This window comes from Macaca fascicularis, chromosome 14 (genome assembly GCF_037993035.2).
Source record: "Macaca fascicularis isolate 582-1 chromosome 14, T2T-MFA8v1.1".
Taxonomy (NCBI): Eukaryota; Metazoa; Chordata; class Mammalia; order Primates; family Cercopithecidae; genus Macaca; species Macaca fascicularis.
In genome coordinates, this window is record NC_088388.1 from 59,745,584 (window position 1) to 59,764,087 (window position 18,504).

The window sequence follows — 18,504 nt, forward strand, 5'->3', positions numbered from 1 at the left end:
AACAGGGCAAGACCCTGTTGCAAAACAAAACCAACCAACCAAACAACCAAAGCATATATCTGCATGCTTGTCTGAGGGACTGCGGATGAGCGGGTGGATAGACAGCTTACCCCTCTTGAACTTACACTCTCCTCTTGAGCATCAGTGGTGGGAGTTCCACAAAGGTACTGCAGCTGGGCTGAGGCTAGATGAAGACACCATCTTAGTAAAAGGCTGTGGGGTATCCTGACCAGATGGGGAGAATTTGGGGAAATATTTTCAGCTGCTATTCAAAGAATGGCAGCAATACCCCACTCTGCAAGTCTCCATCCTCTTTGAGGTCCCATTTTTCTGCTACATAGTCATAAGACCTATTTATGCTCTGGCAGCATTTTGCTAAGTTCTCTCTTACCCACCATCTCTTTGGGGAGGAAATGAGGTAGGCCTGAAGATCAGAGAGGATAAATGAAGTGGCTAAGGTTACCCAACAAGTAAATGGTGAGTGGCAGAAACAGGATTCACAGCCAGTTCTCTGCGTGTGCTCAGGACTTGTTGCTCCTTATCGAAACCATCCTAGTTCCTCTTTGCTGCCAGTCATGCATGATCGTTGAAAACACTCAGCACTCAGAAAACATTAAAAAATTATTTTTAAAAATTTCATTTCACTCTTGTAAGGGCATAATGCTTACTCTAAACCAGGATCAAAAATAATAGAGTTCAATAAAGAAAGAATATAGATGGGAAAGAAAAACATATTGATAATTCATTGAGGGACATCAGTGTGATGAATGTCACTATTAACTTTTTGTTTATCCGTTTTATAAAAGCAGCAAGGTTTAAATTAAGTGAATTATCCAGAGTGTATACAACCATGGAGGGTACAGCCAGGATTTGAACATAGGGGTGCCGATAGAAGCCCTGGTATCCTACAGAACCTGGAGGGGCAGAAAGCTTACCCCTCTGCTATTCTGCCCCTTCCCCAAGGTTGTTGTGGGCATCAAAACAGACCAAGTACCTACAAGTCAGCTCCTACTGGACCCTCAAATTCACACAGTGCCTCTTTTCAGCTCACCTTCTGTTTCACTTATCTCCTTAATTCTCCTTTTGTTTTTCTACAGTGTCTGCTGAGGTCATGGGTTGGATTGACACGTAAAATACAGGATGCCCCATTAAAATTAAATTTAACATGAATAATGAATAGCATTTCTAGTATATTGCATGGGACACACTAATACTAGAAAAGGTATTCGTTGCTTATCTTACACTAAAATTTAACTGGACACCCTATATTTTTATTTGTTAAATCTGGTACCTCTAGTCACCTGCAAATCCCCTGTCATGAGCATTAGTGTGGTCAAGGTCCCAGGCTTCTTCTAGTTGAGGAGCCGAGTAGCATCTAGTCATTCAGTCCAGAGATAGGACATAATACATGTTTAGCTTCAACTTCGTGCAAAATACTCTATTGGCCCTCTGGAGGGATGAAACTGTAACTTGTTTGGCCCCTCCTGTCCTCCATTTCTTCCTATGGGAAATGGAGATGAAGTTTAATTTGGACCAGGCTCAAACCCTGATGCTGCCACTTAGAGTTATGGTCTTTGTGCACGTTCCTCTTCCTTTCTGATCCTCCTGATTCCTTCACTGGGTAGCAAGTGAAAGAAATAAATTCAAAGAGTATGTGAAGCTATATGCAAATAGTTATGTGGTAGTGAATGTTTTTTTTTCAACAATTCCAAATTCACTGGATTCAGATTGCTTCTCTAGCTGCTGTGATATTTTTGGTAACATGGTTTGTTTGCCTAAGGAGCAGATGCCAGGGTTGGATTCCAGCCCTGCTATTTATCAGTAGTGTGATCTTGGCAAGTAATCTAATCTCTTTGTTTCCCCATTTCCTCACTGTGAAGTGGGATAGTAATATTGCCTATCTCAGATGGTCATTGTGAGGATTAATTTAATTAATACTCTTGAAAGGCTTACAATTGCCTAACAAAAATCAATTCTGTTAGAAATCACTAGAGCAGCTACCCTCCAGGGCCAGCGTGAGAAGGAGGTGGAAGGCAGTAGATTTTTTAAATAGAGTTCAGGAATTAGCAAATATCTCCAGGATTATTTATTTATTTATTTATTGACAGGGTCCTGCTTTGTCACCCAGGCTAGAGTGCAGTGGCGTGATCTTGGCTCACTCTTGGCTGTTCTCCTGGAGAAGTAGAGCAGCTTCTACCTGTCCTGGAGAACTTTAGATTTTCAAAGGCAATAGAATTGGTAGGGTCCAAACTTAGATTTCTAGGGAACAAAGGGAGACCTAGGTAATACTTGGGTTATAAGTCGAAAAAACAGAAAATTATACTAAAATTATATATATATGTATGTAATTCTATATATATATAAAATTTTAGTGTATATATATAAAATTTTCTCTCTATATATAGAATTATATATAAAGAGTCAATTTTCATTATCTGATGTAGTTATAATCTATAAAATTGCTGAGAACACCAAATTAGTGACCACTGAACCATTTCTTTTGGGGAAAATGCGGAGTTAGGTTCCTGTAAGCCATAGTCACAACAGTTTCATCAACCAATCAATACATAACCTTGTTTTATGTGTGTTTCTGTTTAAAAACACCTTATTTAATATATATTATTGGGTTTTTAACATTGAACTCCGAGCTGACAGCATCATAGCTCATGTCTGCACAAAGCCTACCTAACCCATGTATTTTCTCTGTTAAGACACCACAGCCTGTGCTCAGGCGCAACAGACAGTACTTCAACACTACTCTTGGGGGCCACTGTAAACAGTGAAATTACCAACAAAAAGCACAAAAATTGAAAACATAGCACTACATAGATCGTGAAAAAAAAATGTATTAATATTTACCGTACCAGTGCTGAAACAAGAAGGGTTTGTTGCCTTACTGGACGTCATTTGGGAATGTTCCCTGTTGAGCAACTCATATTTTTGTCCCCTTTGTGTATGTCTGCAAATGACCACAAAAACTCCTGAGTGTTGATTTTGGGGTTACAAATACATTTTTGTAAGTAGGCAAATTTGCAAATACTGAATCCATGAATAATGAGGATCGACTGCATATATAAAAAGGTGGAATCAGCAAATAGGTGGCACAGAGGAGGGTGAAAGGATCTAGAGGTCCAGAAAGCTAGGCTGGATGGTGAGGGGAGTGACTGCAGGGTCACGTTTTATCTCCTCCCCACCTTCAAGAACTGATTAGCAACTGGTTCAAGCTCTGTGATGTGAGTTGGTGACTCTAGACCAGAGAGCACTTTCTCAGTGCCCAGCTGCCTGAGGCAGCAATGTGCTCAGTTTGATGGAGCATTATCTCTTTTTTCTAAAGAAATTTAGAGGCTTGGGACATTAATTCCACCTTTTCTTTTTTTTGTTTTCTTTTCTATTTTTTTTTTTTTTTTTGAGATGGTGTCTTACTTTGTTGCCCAGGCTGGAGTGCAATGGTATGATCTCTGCTCACTGCAACCTCTGTCTCCTGGGTTCAGGTGATTTTCCCACCTCAGCCTCCTGAGGAGCTGGGATTACAGGCACTTGCTATCATGACCAGTTAACTTTTGTGTTTTTGTAGAGACAGGGTTTCACCATGTTGACCAGGCTGGTCTTGAACTCCTGACCTTAGGTGATCCACCTTCCTTGGCTTCCCGAAGTACTGGGATTATAGGCATGAGACACCGTGCCGGCTTCCACCTTTTATATCTATGTGGGATTGGGCTCCTCCTCTGTCACTCTACTATCTACACGGGAGTCAATTTTTACCAAAATAAGAAAATACAAACATCAGTCAAATAAGGGAACCTTAGGCCCAGATTCCTGCAGAGATTAACTCTTGATTTTCTCTCTCATCCCATATCCCACATAATTCAATTTTAATTAGTTTAAATTTAAATTTAAAAACGTATACTTGATTCAGTTATTGGAAACTTTTAAGTATATTGGAACAACTTGGGTATGTAAATCTACTTTTTCATTTTATGAAGTTGTTAAGCAAACTAAATATGGCCTGAGAAGGACTCTGTACTTCTATATTTGAGTCTTTGTAGATGAACTGTAACCTAGCTTAATAGTCAGATAAAATTGAAAACCTAACTTAGTGGTGTGCACCTGTAACAATAGCTGAGTGTTGGCTAATCGCAGGGGCCATACTTCAACCACTCATAGACTACTGAATATTCAAATGGCATTAAAATAAGGCAAATGTCGAGCTGTAACCAATCTCACTGGTTCTGTACCTCACTTCTGATTCCTGTATGTCACTTTACCCTTTTTGTGTATAAGTTTTTTTCTGACCACGAGGCACCCCTAGAGTCTCTGTGAATCTGCTGTGATTCTGGCACCTGCCTAATTTGCAAATCATTCATTGCTCAATTAAACTCCTTTAAACTTAATTTGGCTGAAGTTTTTCTTTTATCAAAGTCTAAACAGAGAGCCATCATTTCTAATGAACATTGAATATGCAAATTGAGATGTTCTATAAATATAAAATATACATCAGATTTCAGAGACCTAAAAGAATGTAAAATGTGTAATTAATACTTAAAAATATGATTACATATTAAAATGGCAATATGATGGATATATTGAGTTAAATAAAATATTTTTTAAAAGTTAATTTCATTAAAAATTTTTTTAAATATGGCTACTGGAAAATTTTAACTTACACACATTATATTTATAGTGAATAGTACTGAACTAGGATCTTATTTGCCCCTGCTCACATTGTTTATGATTATGGCACCAGGCAGTAGAAACACAGGTGTCTACTCATGAGTCATGGACCTGACCTGCTGAGATTCCACAGGCCTTCTCCAATGCTCTTAGCCACTGAATATGACCAGTCTTTTTTCTGGATCCCATTTGTTCTTCTAACCTTGCAAAGATCCAAGCTTCCTTTTTTTTTGATAGGTCCTCCAGGCTTCACCAGGTAGTCCTCTAATCTGATTTCCTGAGGAAACTTCAAATCCCAACAAGTTCAAGAGTAATTTCTATTTTTCCTTTGAGGATTCACGTTTCAGCCTTTGAAAGTACAGTACAATCCAAACACCATGATTTTCTGTCTCCTAAATTTTCCCATTATAGATGGAGCTGTATAAGTATATGGTCGCCTCAATATATTTTATAAGTTTTCGTGTGGAAGTATATATGAGTAATTTTCTTTCTTTCTTTTCTTTTTCTTCTCTTTTCTGTCTCTCCTTCCTCTCCTTGCTCACCTCCCTCCCTTCCTTCCTTTCTTCCTTCTCTTTCTTTCTTCGTTGTCTAAATCATCTTTAGCCCACATCAATTACATGGTTTCAGCTACTTACAGCACTCCTCCTCCTACATTAGCTTCCCAACCAAATCAATCTCTGACTGATCTACGTGGTTGGAGACCTGACTCCAAGGTCAGTTCTTCCCTTCTAGTCTCTTTTGCCAGGTCCAGGCACTACAGCAGTCTTCTGCATTCTTTACGGGCAGGAATGCCTTGCTTACTGCTCTTTAGTCCATTCATTATGTGACTTAAATGCCACTTGGTGACAAAAAGAGTATCTTAAACCCTAATCCTACCTATGACAATTAATATTTCCTTCATCCAAATCCACACAATAAAAAGGAGTCGTGATTAAGCTGCAGTTCCTACAGACAGGCAAGTTGAATAGCAGGCAGTATATTGATTTTGCACAGTATACTATCTCTGGGCGACTCAATGGATTATTGTGATATGATCACACTTAACCAGATGGGGGTCTCAATGCCAAAAAGTTGAAGTACCATTCTTAAGAACAAGTCTACTAGTCTCAGGAATCATTCTCACCTTTTGATTAAGTGAGTAAGCTTTTAGACCTATTAAAACATTTTAACTCTTTCTTCTCTACTGCCCTCCCTGGCTGGCTTAGTAAATGGATTGTTGTACATATGGTCTGGTTCTGAGCAGTTTTCTGTCCTGCTTCTAAAATCCACGGAATCCAAAGAAGATGAGAAACATTTGGTAGGGTAAATTGTGTTGTGCGATAGTGCTAAACCATGTCAATTGCCCTAAAGTGGCATGGGGTGGAAGAGAAAATGCTGTTCTTTGCCTAGGGTAGACTCACTTCTTTCCCTTCCTTTGTTGAATTGATTAGCAACTATCTATTCTTTAGACAGTAAACAAATGATAGTTATTCTTCAAACAAAATCTCATAGTAAATACCATTTAACTAATATAGTGCCTAAATCTTATAAAAATTAAATTATTTCCCAGTTGTGGTAGATACTGGATGGCTAAAAATGACTTCTTTTTCCTTGGACTCAGTACCAAATACAAAGGGGGATGTCTGTGCTAAGATAAAAGTAATTGCAGGGCTCTAGTTATATACAATAGTCTGCAAGTGACTACCCATCTGGAATTACTGACCATGGAATTATGGCCAAGCCCCTCCTCAGTGGTTTATTCTATCTCTCTCAATCCAGGTGAGAGGTAGGGCACATCATCCCCCAACGATCTGCCCTGTCCTTTATCATATGGGTGGTAAAATATATTCCTGGATTAGAGGCTTTAGTTGAGAAATACCATATTAGCTCAAGGTGGAGGGCTGCAGTCCTTTGATGGTGGCTTCTCAGTGATTTGCCTAAGAAAGCAAACTCAAACCCAGGCAAGGCTTCCCTGCTGGCAGAGCCCATTGAATTCCTCAGATTACAGAAAGAGATTCAATAGAGTCTATTTAGTAGTTCCAGACTTTTTTTTTTTTTTGCGTCTTGGAATGTCCCAGGGCATTTTTGCTGAAGGAGCCCAAACTCCTACATCCTGACAATTGGCTCCAGCAGTAATTACATATTCAAAATGTGAACTTCAGCCAACCTAGTTCTCATCTCAGGTGTCTAGTGCTCTGATGCACCCAGTGTGCCTTGGCCAAAACAAACATCCATGACATATTGATGGATTTACTTGCTTTTAAATTGTTTTTTCTATCCCTAATCTTTTTGGTAGGTGTCTATATATGTTCTAGTTTTCTAGGTCTGCCATAACAAGTTACCACAAATTAAATGGTTTAAAACAACAGAAGTGTATTTTGTCAAAGCCCAAGAAGGCAGAAGTACAATATCAGTATGGTAGAGCCACTCACTCTGGAAGGTTCTGAGGGAGAATCCACTCTATGCCTCTCTCTTAGTTTCTGATCCTTGGTATTCCTTGGCTTGTGGCTGCCCTCCAATCTCTTCCTTCATTTTCATAGTATTATCTTTTTTGTGTCTCTGTGGCTTCTCCTCTACTTATAAGTACACCAGGCATTTGATTTAGAATGCTCTCATCTCAAGATCCTTAACTTAATTATATCTGCAAAGATATAGTTATATCTGCAAAGGTCATATTCACAGGTACTAGGGGTTAGGGCTTAGACATATCTTTTGGGGGGACACTATTTGCTATTGTTTAAATGTGTCCACCAAATTTCATGTGGTGGAAACTTAATCTCCAAATTCATATGTTGATTGGAAGTGGGGCCTTTGGGAGGTACTTAGGATTAGATAAAGTCAACACGGTGGGGTTCCCAAAATAGGACTGGTGGCTTTATAAGAAGAAGAGGCCTGAGCTGACATGCACACTCCTGTCCTCTCGCCATATGATGCCTTCACCATGCTATGATGAAGCAAAAAGGCTTTCACCAGATGCCAGCACCAAGCTGTCAGACTTCCCAGCCTCCAGAACCATGAGCTAAATAAATCTCTGTTCTTCATAAATTACCCAGCCCATGGTATTCAGTTTATAGCAACGGAAAATGGACTAAGACACTATTCAACACACTAAAATATGAGATACAAAAATAGTCATTTGAGTGAATAATGTGCCTGATTCTTGCTATAAAAGGCATCCCTAAGCCTACTGGTCATAATATACCATTCCAAGATCTTCCATCCATTTGGATATTTTAATTTCTGGAGTCAGTACAAATTCACTTCCTGATGCCTCAAACTTATAGCTATTGTAACTGCCAGTGACACAGAGCTCCCTCATTGTGTGGAATAACCTTACCTCTTCCGTAGACAGGATGTCTATGACAAAGGGTGGAAGGTGGTGCCTGTCTACTGAGGCCCACTGCCTGTTAAATGAGTGGTTCTATCTGTGCCTCACATTGTTACTTTTGATTTAAAGGTTAGTGCCCAGAGGATGCATCAGTTTTTCCGGGCAAATGAAAGTGAGGGTCCTGGTCAGGGATATGTCTTTTATAATGAGCTCACATAGATATCTCTCATCCTTTCTTAGATTTTGATTTTTCTACTTAATAATCAAAGACTGTTAAGTTACATTGCTATGTGAGACAAAGGGTTCCAACTCACAAAACCACTCACCGACCTCTGTTGAGTCTCTTCACTAGCACTGTTACTCCCCTCCAGTAATCAGCCAGCAATTGTTTTTCAAAAGCAGTGTAATTCTCAGCTGCTAAAAGCATTCCTTAGTCAAACATCCTAAATACTTATGCTATATTTTCCCTTATAGGATCTGCTCCCCTCCCTCCTTGACGAATCATCTTGGTGGAAGAGGTAGAAATCACAGAGACTCCATGGTCTCATTTTTCTTTCTGAATCATAGGACCCAAAGGCTAGAATTGACCATACTGTGGCTTCTTGCCAGTGTTAGTCACCGAGGCTCCTCTCAATCCTATTGAAAGTATGCAGCCTTTTGGATGACCCAAGATACAGAGTGTGTGAAAATTCCAAGGTGAAGCATTTGCTGACTGTAACACCTCCCTCTTCTTTGTTGCAGCAGGAGGTGTTACACGTGTTTCACTACCTGTCGTGAGTGAGTTTAAGCACTACTATTCTAGGTAATCCCTGTGTGCTGGATTTCTGGTGGATGCTCTCTGAACCCAGTGGCACAGACTCATCCTCTTGGGTATGATGTTAAGAACGGTAGTGCCTTTGTCACTTTTGTTTTTAGGGGATCTTGGCAACTTCATATAGTGGGGCACCAGGCAACTGAAAGAAGAACGAAAACAAAGATGCAGAATGATACCATCTAAGACACTACAATCTGATCTGTCTTTTTCAGAGATTTCCTTAAAGTAAAAGGAGCACCAAGTTGTTCTTGAATAGGTAGAGACAGAGGGCCACCCTTAAGCAGATGTTTGTTAGGTAGATATATTTCAGGCAGCCCCAGGTCTAATGAAGGGTGTAGTGGATTTTTTTCTCCTTAGTACAGCCAACTCTTCGTCATAGTATGCTGTGCTCTGGGGACGGGGTGGGCCAGTATATAAATGGAACCCTTGACAAGCAGTATGGGTAATACCTTTTAGTTTTTTAAAGCAGTTGTTAGCTCAACTGCCATAGTATTCCACTAATTGTTGCAAGATATCTGGCCAACTACTGGTTTAATTGTCTATGTTCTACTGGGAGTGTTCAGGTTTTATTAACATTTCCTACAGAGAATCTAATACTTTCACATAATTGGAGAAGTCATTTGCAGGGGCATCCTGGGTAATGAGATACTGTAATACTGATGTTGATTAATCAAAGTTGTTATTAGTTTTCCAGAGCTACCAAAACAAAAAAAGTCACAAACTAGGTGGCTTAAAACAACAGAAATTTGCCAGGTGTGGTGGCTTATACCTGTAATCCTAGCATTTTGGGAGGCCGAGGCAGGTGGATCACTGGAGGTCAGGAGTTTGAGATCAGCCTGGTCAACATGGTGAAACCCCATCTCGTCTTTACTACAAATACAAAAACTAGCTGGGTGTGGTAGTGAGCACCTGTAGTCCCAGCTCTTCAGGAGGCTGAGGCAGGAGAATCACTCAAACTCGGGAGGTGGAGGTTGCAGTGAGCCGAGATCATGCCATTGCACTGCAGTCTGGGTGACAAGAGTGAGACTCTGTCTCAAACACCACCACCACCACCACCACCACCACCAAAAACCCCAGAAACTTATTCTATCATGGTTTTGGAGGGCAGAAGCCTGAAATCAAGGTGTTGGCAGGCACATGTTCCTTCTGAAGCTCCTAGGGAAGGATCCTCCCTTGCCTCTTTTGGTTTCTGGGACATTCCTTGGTTTGTGGCAGCATAACTCTCATCTCTGCCTCTGTCGTCACATGGTGTTCTCCCTGTATATCTCTTCCCTCTCTTATAAGGACACCAGTCGTATTGGATTAAGGGCCTATTCTACTTCATTATGGCCTCATCTTAATTATATTTGCAAGACTCTATTTCGAAGTAAGGTCATATTCATAGGCACCAGGGGTTAGGACTTAAATATATCTTTTTGGGGACACAAGCAACCTGTGACAATAAGCTTCTGCTTTTCATGTCCATACCATGGGGTATGAGAGAGTAGATGCCACCAGCCACACCTCTAGTTTACAGAATAGAATTTTTTTTTTTTTTTTTTTTTTTTTTTTTTTTTTTTGAGGCAGCATTTCACTCTTTTGCCCAGGTTGGAGTGCAATGGTGAAATCTTGGCTCACCACAACCTCTACCTCCCAGGTTCAAGCAATTCTCCCACCTCAGCCTCCCGAGTAGCTGGGATTGCAGGCATGTGCCACCATCTCTGGCTAATTTTGTATTTTTAGTAGAGACAGGGTTTCTCCATGTTGGTCAGGCTGGTCTCAAACTCCTGACCTCAGGTGATCCGCCCGCCCTGGCCTCCCAAAGTGCTGGGATGACAGGTGCGAGCCACTGCACCTGGCTGAGAATAGAAATTTTTAAGACGACTGCCTTAGAGGTGTTAAAAAGATTTTCAATTGGGAGGCCCTCAGGCTGAGATGGCTCCACCACATTTGATTCCTACATAAGCAAACCAAAGCCCAATGTAAAAAGTAAAAGAAAACTAGGGACCTTACCAATCAGAAACCACCAGCTAACCTCTAACTAAGGAATTTCTGTATTAATGAATCAAATATATTTTCTTTGTCTTACTTCCATGTTCAGCCTATAAAAGCTCACTGCCCACACTGCTACAGCTGAGCTCTCTAAACTTCTTTTGGCCTCGAGTGCTGCCTAATTTATGAATTGTTCTTAGCTCAAATAAACCCTTTAAAATTTTAAGGTTCCTAAATTTATTTTTGAACAGAGGGCATCATTCTACATCTTTGTTTTCTTCTTTTCTTACCCTTTTTGGAAACTGTAATACAGCTCTTCCTTTGATACTCTATAATCAAGGTCACTCTACTACAATTTCTATCAATCTCTGCTTTATTGACTCAGGCATTCTTCTAGCTGGCCCCAAGTTATTTTTACTTACCTCATGGGCTTCCATTTTCCACTATCAGCCAGTTCATATGGCTTTTAAACTTGGGGCTTTGGGGAGACCGGTAGAACCATCATTGGTTCTATTGTTAAGTTTAAGGTCGTCCTTGTTCCATATACCCAGAGAGGGAGTTAGTGCTACAGGAGATGGAAAAAAATTATTTAGGCAGATAGTGAGGGTAAAAGAGTCCTCAGCAGAATTTCCCTTTTAACAAAAAACAGCCCCTAAATCATTTATTTTCTAACAAAGAACAGCCTGAAAAATCAAGCTGCAAACATAGATAAGCAAGTTGGAAGCTTGCAGGAGTGAATGCCGGCATCTGTATCAATAGAAAAGGGTTACCTGGGGGCCAGGTATGTTCAACATGGAGGCTCATCTTCCCTTTTCTTTGTCACCACATGTACAGAAAAGAAACAGGCAACATGGTACTGGCCAGGTAGAGAACCCATCTGCAAAATAAAAGATTAGGGTGGGGATGGTCATCTTTTTGTGCCCTATACAAATGGCATACCTAGCCCTAACCAGTTTTTCGTGCTCTATGCAAATGGCACACCTGGTCCAACCAATCTTTTGTGCCCTATATAAATGACACACTGCCTCCTTAAAGTCACCTATAAAATCCCTTGCATTCCACTGCGGAACCAGTAACCCATTTCTCTGGGACCCATCTCTGCTGCAGAGAGCTCTTCTTTTTCTTTTGTCTGTTCAACTTCTGCGCTGAACCTCAAGCTCTTTGTGTGTCCATGTCCTACTTTTCCATAGCTGTGAGACAACAAATCTCGGGTATTTACTCCAGACAACAATGCCACTTCGTTACCAGGTTTTAAAAAAATATCTATCTACGCTGGGTGTGGTGGCTTACACCTGTAATCCCAGCACTTTGGGAGGCCGAGATGGGTGGATCACGGGGTCAGGAATTCAAGATGAGCCTGACCAACATGGTGAAATCCCGTCTCTACTAAAAATACAAAAATTAGTTGGGCCTGGTCACACGTGCCTGTAATCCCAGCTACTCAGGAGGCTGAGGCAGGGGAATTGCTTGAACCCGGGAGGTGGAGGTTGCAGTGATCCAAGATCGCACCTTTGCACTCCAGCCTGGGCGGCAGAGCGAGACTTGGTCTCAAAACAAACAAACAAACAAACAAACAAACAAACAAAAACTATCCAAATCTATCCAAGTATCTATCCAAGTACTTCTTACTTCCAAATGCACTGAACTTCTTTGGCCCCACTCATCAAGGCTGGTGATTCTTTCATAGGCTTCCTGTAATTTAATATCCATTCCTAGTAGTACCCAGATTTTTGTACAGATACCCACTTTTCCTTCCATACCACCCTAATACTCCTGGAAAAGCTGAATCTACTCTACTTCAGAATTGATCTAACTTGTCAAAAGGCAATTATTAGATTTCTTGTCAGAGATTGGTTAGGGAACATACATCTAAACCTATCAATGCATGTCATTTTTGTAGCCATAGAATATGGATTTGGAAAAGCCATGTAACCCAATGGAAGGCAAGTGTAAAAATTCTGGGAGGCTTCTGGAAAATAAATGTCCTAATATTTAAGATAGTCCCCTTTTTCTTTTAGATCTTGTGCAGAGTTGTGAGGCCTGGAATGAAGCTGACACCTGTGTGTATGTGGGCACATACACAGGGGTAGGGGGTGTGTGGGGGACATAGGGGAGTGTGAGAGGTGCGGGATGGGGCTCATAGTTGAGCAGTTGAGAGAACTGCAGAGAACCAGATTTGGAGCTGTGAATGACTCACACTTAATCACCACTCTACCAATGGTCTTTTTCAGTTATATTTGAATTGAGTTTCCTGTTACTAAGTACTGTTTGAAATGAGTTTTTGTTCCCTCAGTCTGAAAGCATTTTAACTGGTACATCCCTGATGGATCTCTCTGGGTAAATGTAGTTTCACTGGAAGAGATGGTGATTGGTGATTCCCATCAGATTCCCAAGAGAGTTTATTTTCTCTTGTATTAAGCCGGGCGGGGGTGGGGGGGCACTTAGGCTTACGGCCTGGTAGAAGCCAGCCATCAACTTAGCATCACCAGATTTCTGGTGTTAGCTGCCCACTGTCTGTGGCACTTTAGGCCCATGTAACTATTTCCAGAGTGACACAAGTTTCTTCCACAGTTGTTATCAAGTGGCCCTCACAGGTTCAGTGAGAAGAGGAAGAGGGAGAGAGATCATTAGGATTAATGGATTACTTGCATTTGTGAGACGGTTTGCCAAGTATTGCTACAAACAAGGCATGGGATTTTCTTTTCTTTTTTCTTTCTTTTTTTCCTTTTTTTTTGAGATGGAGTCTTGCTCTGTTCTCCAGGCTGTAGAGCAGTGGAGCGATCTCGGCTCACTGCAACCTCTGCCTCCCAGGTTCAAACGATTCTCCTGCCTCAGCCCTCCTGAGTAGCTGGGATTACAGGCATGTGTCACAACGCCCTGCTAATTTCTGTATTTTTAGTAGAGACGGGGTTTTGCCATGTTGCCTAGGCTGGTCTCGAACTCCTTGCCTCACGTGATCCTCACCCCTCGCCCTCCCAAAATGCTGGAATTACAGGCGTGAGCCATGGCGTCCGGCTAAGGCATGGGATTTTTCGAACTGCTGACATTAGAAATTCACAATCCACATCATTAACTGGATCCTCCACGCCCACCCTCTCCCTCTCTGTAGCAGCAATTTTTTTTTTTTTTGAGATGGAGTCTCGCTCTGTCGCTCTGTCGCCCAGGCTGGAGTGCAGTGGCCGGATCTCAGCTCACTGCAAGCTCGGCCTCCCGGGTTCACGCCATTCTCCTGCCTCAGCCTCCCGAGTAGCTGGGACTGCAGGCGCCCGCCACCTCGCCCGGCTAGTTTTTTTTTTTAGTAGAGACGGGGTTTCACCATGTTAGCCAGGATGGTCTCGATCGCCTGACCTCGTGATCCGCCCGTCTCAGCCTCCCAAAGTGCTGGGATTACAGGCTTGAGCCACCGCGCCCGGCTGTAGCAGCAATTTATCTTTACTCTCCGCATTCCACAGAACACAAGAAACAAACCAAAAAAAAAAAAAAAAAAAAAAAAAAAGAAAGTCAGGCAGGAGCCCAAGTAACCTCTATCAAAGCAAAGACCAGTGCTCACTCTAACCCTTTTAAGGGTTTTAAAAGAAGAGGTGAGGAGGTGTCCTGCTTATCCCCCAAGCTTGGGTGCTGGAGCGAGGGGCGGCTGAGATTTAAAGAAGGAGAGGGCAGAGGGCTAGAGAAAAGAAACAGGATAATTCTACCCAAGAGGACGAAATAGAGAAGCAGGAAACGAAGCCTGCGGCTAAACCCTGGTGATGACTATTAGGGAAACACCAGAGGATGCCCCGCCCGCCAGCCCACAATGAGCAGCCTGTCCAGTCACAAAGCGGAGCCTCGGGCCTTGACAGTTCGCGATCCGTAAGCAGAATGTTCCAGGGCCTCCCTGTCGCCTGTGTCAGCCTGGGAGCCACGAAAATACAATCTTCAGCGGTGTGGGAGGCCGAAAGTGGACGGCGACTGAGGCCCCTCTTGCCTTGCCAACATAGTTTCTGCGCCCACTAGAAACTATGCATGAAATAAAAATTTCCGTAACTCGCCCTTTGCAGTGGAGAGACCAGAAACAGGCACACCAGGGAACTGGAGCGGAGGAGGGTAACTCAAACTCACAGTGAGAGGGTTTGCAGGGGGCCGATTTGGGGCCAACATGCTTCCCAGTACCCCGGGGCGGGGCAGCGGAAGGCGAAACGCTTTCAAGAGACCCCGCTGCCGACATCCCCACGCCCTTGCGCCCTCCCGCTGCCCCAGAAGGCCAACTCCGCCTGCCTGAGTCACAGCTGGAGCTGGGGAGGAGCCAGGGAAAGGCAGCCCCAGACTGTAGTGCAGCCAGCGGTTTCAGGCAGACGGAGCTGAGCGGTCAGGGATCATGAGGGAGAGTGCGTTGGAGCCGGGGCCTGTGCCCGAGGCGCCGGCTGGGGGTCCCGTGCACGCCGTGACGGTGGTGACCCTGCTGGAGAAGCTGGCCTCCATGCTGGAGACGCTGCGGGAGCGGCAGGGAGGCCTGGCTCGAAGGCAGGGAGGCCTGGCAGGGTCCGTGCGCCGCATCCAGAGCGGCCTGGGCGCTTTGAGTCGCAGCCACGACACCACCAGCAACACCTTGGCGCAGCTGCTGGCCAAGGCGGAGCGCGTAAGCTCGCACGCCAACGCCGCCCAAGAGCGCGCGGTGCGCCGCGCAGCCCAGGTGCAGCGGCTGGAGGCCAACCATGGGCTGCTGGTGGCGCGCGGGAAGCTCCACGTTCTGCTCTTCAAGGTCAGTGACCTCAAATGGTCCCCAGTCCGGGGCCTTTGCCGGCCTTTGGGCCACCAGCTGGGGGCTCCCCGCTTCCATCCACCTACCACACCCACATTCCTGACCCCTCTCGCGGTCTGTTGCTGTGGAACAGACTCGCAGAGCCGCACCCATTTCCCAAGACCCAGCCCCATCCCTCCCTCTCACGCCTGAGCCCCGCCTGGCCAATCCAAGCCCGCCCAGCTCTAGCTCAGGCCACGTCCGCAGAATTTGGTCTAAGTCCCAGTCAATCCCTAAAATAACGGTGGTTGAAAGGGCATTCCGTGACTGTGGGCACCATCCTCCTCTCGCCCCTCACCAGGCCTCACCTACTTTACAAAGTTTTGCAGTTCGCACGCAGCTTTCCCTCCCCTTACCTTCCCACGCCTGCCTTTACCCCCAGACTCTGGCTGCAGAGTTAAAAGGTTTCCCTTGTGTAATTAAGGCGTGAGTTTCGGGTTGCTGGGGGTAAGGAGCTGCCAGGATCAGTGCTGTGTCCGTCATATGCAGGAGGAGGGTGAAGTCCCAGCCAGCGCTTTCCAGAAGGCACCAGAGCCCTTGGGCCCGGAGGACCAGTCCGAGCTGGGCCCAGAGCAGCTGGAGGCCGAAGTTGGAGAGAGCTCGGACGAGGAGCCGGTGGAGTCCAGGGCCCAGCGGCTGCGGCGCACCGGATTGCAGAAGGTACAGAGCCTCCGAAGGGCCCTTTCGGGCCGGAAAGGCCCTGCAGCGCCACCGCCCACCCCGGTCAAGCCGCCTCGCCTTGGGCCTGGCCGGAGCGCTGAAGCCCAGCTGGAAGCCCAGCCTGAGCTGGAGCCCATGCTGGTGCTGGAGCCAGAGCCTCCGCAGGACACCGAGGAAGATCCCAGGAGACCCGGGGCTGCCAAAGAAGTTCCGCTCCAAATAGAGAGTGCAGCCTGAGGGCTGGTGTTGCCTGTCTCCCCTGTGCTTGTGCCTTGTCCTAAAATAAATCCTTTCAGAATGTAGCACTCACGCCCTAATAAGGAGCGAATCCTGCATCCACCAAGGCGGGCGCTCTGGCCCTCCCTTCCTTAAGCCCAGTCCTGTGTCCTCTGAAAGAGGTGCAGCCACTCACATCTGCTTGCCCTCACCATCAATAAAAGTAATTTCACCCGAACCAGACTCCGTGAGAAGGGATGGGGAAGCAGTTGGATGTGGGAAGGCAGTTACAAGGAATAAGACAAATGTTGGAACCTGGAATCATTGTACGATTTCTCCAGTTTCCACGGAGTCCTGGGTTCTAGACTCTAGTGACATATAGAAATATCCTTCTGACCACTTGCTCTTTAAACTTTCCTCATGGGAACACACAGTTGCAATTTTTTTTTTAAAGCATCGTGTACAGTCCTTTCTGTAGTTGCTTACTAAGTGTCAACTAATGGTTTTCCTCTTAGTCTTTTCTTCCTTTAGCACCTCCTAAAACTTGGGTTTTCCAGTATTCCTTTCTTGGCCCTTTTTTTACTCTGGGTACTTTTCGGCTGACATTCATGCCTAGGCCTCCCCTACCAGCTGCATACACCCCATACCCCTGTCTTGAGCTGCAGTTGAAAAGTACTTCAAAAGTAGCAAGTATCTTCTATCTTTTAAATTCCATTTCATTCAATAGCCATTTACTGAACACCTACTATGTGGCAGGCCCTACTAGGTATGGTTCAGAATATTTCCCCCTCTTGTGTTTTCTTTACCGATGAATGGTACCGTCATCCACAGAGAAACTTGGGAGTCCTTGTTGGCTCAAGGACTTTCTCTCATCCCCCTCCCACATGGAAACAGCTATTCTATTGATTTTACCTCTGCAATCTGTCCACTTTTCTAATACAGCGGCTGCCTTATTTCAGGACTTTCACTTGACCAGTGTTTGAACTGCCAATCTCATCACATCATTGTCTTGATTCAAATATTTCAGTGCTTCCCCATTATCTTCAGAATAAAGACCCTTTGTGATCTGGTCCCTGCCTATTTTTGTAGCCTCATCTCTCACCACTTCCCCTCATGCTACCATTGAGTCACACTGAGCTCTGTGCTCTCACTCTCATCCCTGCTGTCCTGCCAAACTTAGAGAAGCACACCTGTTTCAGGGCCAGGTGTTTCTCTTCCTTCTCTCAAAGCACCACTTGCACACTTCCAGTGCTAACTGCACTGATTGTGAGGGTTTGTGGTTATGCCCCCACTCCACTCTACTAGATTGTGGCTCCCTTGCAGTAGGGACAGTTTTATTCATTTCTGTATTTCCCACACTAAGTACTGTGTCTGGCACAGGGTAGACCTTCTTGAGGGGCTGAGGAGAGTTCCCTGCAGCAGTAAAGCAAGAATATCAAAGAAGGGGCTGGGCGCGGTGGCTCATGCCTGTAATCTTAGCACTTTGGGAGGCCAAGGTGGGTGGAGGACTTGACCTCCGGAGCTCGAATCCACCCTTGGCAAGTTGATGAAACCCCATTTCTACATAAAATACAAAATTTAGCTGGATGTGGTGACTTGTGCTCATAGTCCCAGCTACTTGGGGGGCTGAGGTGGGAGGATCACTCGAGCCCAGGAGGCAGAGGTTGCAGGTAAGCCATTGCACTCCAGCCTGGGCTACAGAGCGAGACCATGTTTAAAAAAAAAAAAAAAAAAAGGAAGGAAAAAAATAAAAAGCTAGAAGTGGGACTGGGGTGGTTAAGGATGAGGAGCACGGTCATATACTCCTTCATTCAGTCACTATCTTATAACAACATTTTTAATACCTACTTTGTTCGAGGCCCTATGCTAGGTCTCATGAACACCTCAGGGAGCTCAGGATTTAGAGGGAGATACCATCACCAATTGTAATGAATGATAGTTACATGTAAGCTATTTTGAGAGCAAATGGGGAAGGGGCATGACCCAACCTGAAGGAGGAAAAGTGGGAGATATATAAGGAATTGTTCTTGGAAATGGTAAATAGTGAGATGGAAATCAGGAATGGTGAGGGACAGTAGAGCTCAGTGG

General features: G+C 44.3%; 1 protein-coding gene and 1 long non-coding RNA gene across 2 annotated transcripts; one reads left to right on the forward strand and one right to left on the reverse strand.

Annotated features, from left to right (window-relative positions):
• Positions 1 to 5,255: 5,255 nt before the first annotated feature.
• On the reverse strand, positions 5,256 to 16,460 carry LOC141408482 (uncharacterized). Its single transcript, XR_012423443.1, has 3 exons — positions 15,897 to 16,460; positions 11,534 to 11,640; positions 5,256 to 8,931 (listed from the first exon to the last, which is right to left on the reverse strand). It is a non-coding gene; the product is annotated as an uncharacterized lncRNA (long non-coding RNA).
• On the forward strand, positions 15,093 to 17,486 carry CAVIN3 (caveolae associated protein 3). The gene is made up of 2 exons (XM_005578812.5): positions 15,093 to 15,501; positions 16,030 to 17,486. Exons 1-2 carry the CDS (start codon positions 15,118 to 15,120, stop codon positions 16,435 to 16,437), a joined length of 792 nt encoding a protein of 263 aa, XP_005578869.3. The 5' UTR covers positions 15,093 to 15,117; the 3' UTR covers positions 16,438 to 17,486.
• The last annotated feature ends 1,018 nt before the right edge of the window (positions 17,487 to 18,504 follow it).